This window comes from Anneissia japonica, unplaced genomic scaffold (assembly GCF_011630105.1).
Source record: "Anneissia japonica isolate Jap-2015-1 unplaced genomic scaffold, ASM1163010v1 scaffold72891_len924_cov231, whole genome shotgun sequence".
In the NCBI taxonomy this organism is placed as follows: domain Eukaryota; kingdom Metazoa; phylum Echinodermata; class Crinoidea; order Comatulida; family Comatulidae; genus Anneissia; species Anneissia japonica.
This window is the reverse complement of record NW_022724060.1, coordinates 1-924: the sequence shown is the minus strand read 5'-3', so window position 1 is coordinate 924 and position 924 is coordinate 1. Positions and strand designations below refer to the sequence as shown.

Below are 924 nucleotides of genomic sequence, written 5' to 3'. Positions count from 1 at the left end.
GATTGCGAAACCTAAAACAATTATGAGAACGGTATAATCTATGCGCCTGTTAATTGAAAAAAAAAGAAAGAAAGAAATCAATCTTCTAATTCAAATTTTCAGTTGATAAATAGACTACCGGTATTAAATTAATTCTCTCTCCCCCCACCCTGATATCACGATATACTGTATTTTAACAGCAGTCTCATATGAACGAGTAAGTAATGTAGACCCGATGGAATTACATGAGCTGGTCTACTTTAGATGCATATTTGAGTTCATGAAGTAACTTTGATCTGTGGTACCGTAAGTCTACACTTATTCCTCCATAGTGGTACCAAGTTTCAACACTCATGACTCGCGTGATATGAGAAAGTGTCACAAGAAACTCATTGGGCATCTTACTTGTATTACCATTGATCGGCTAAAAGGTCTCAAAAGACCAGATCGGTGTAATTTCGAGATTGAAAACGTATATTTTGATGACGTCATCATCAGTTACATCGATGAGTTACATCGATCTGTTACAAGCCTCAACCCACCAGAAACTCGTAAGGCATATCTAATGGCGATATCGTCATTGGTCACCTCAATCTCCCTGTACCATTACGCCATAATTACGTAATTTCGTGAGATTGAGAAACTCGTAAGGCATTAATGGTGATATCGTTATCAGTAACACCTATCTGTAACAAGCCTCAACACACCAGAATCGCGTAATTTCGTGAGTTGAATAAACTCGTAGGGCATCTTGTGGTGACTGTGTGTGTAGTTATATTGCACCTGTTCGTAATAATGATGCTGAAGACGTCGGCCATGTTCATCGACATAGAATGGAAAGAAACCGTATAAACTGATCTTGTCGCAATAATAGTTCATCGAAGAAATCATATTCAGTCCAGTGGATGGAAGACGTAAATGCCATAACCTATGTAATAAACAGTC

At 38.1% G+C, this 924-nt stretch overlaps 1 protein-coding gene across 1 annotated transcript; it reads right to left on the bottom strand.

The window, feature by feature from the left end:
* Positions 1-6: 6 nt before the first annotated feature.
* LOC117112475 (alpha-2,8-sialyltransferase 8B-like) lies at positions 7-907 on the bottom strand (the record flags this gene model as incomplete). Its single annotated transcript, XM_033255563.1, is given in 1 exon segment — positions 7-907. A coding segment is annotated over 1 exon segment (256 nt), but the record flags the coding sequence as incomplete, so codon positions are not given.
* Positions 908-924: the final 17 nt, after the last annotated feature.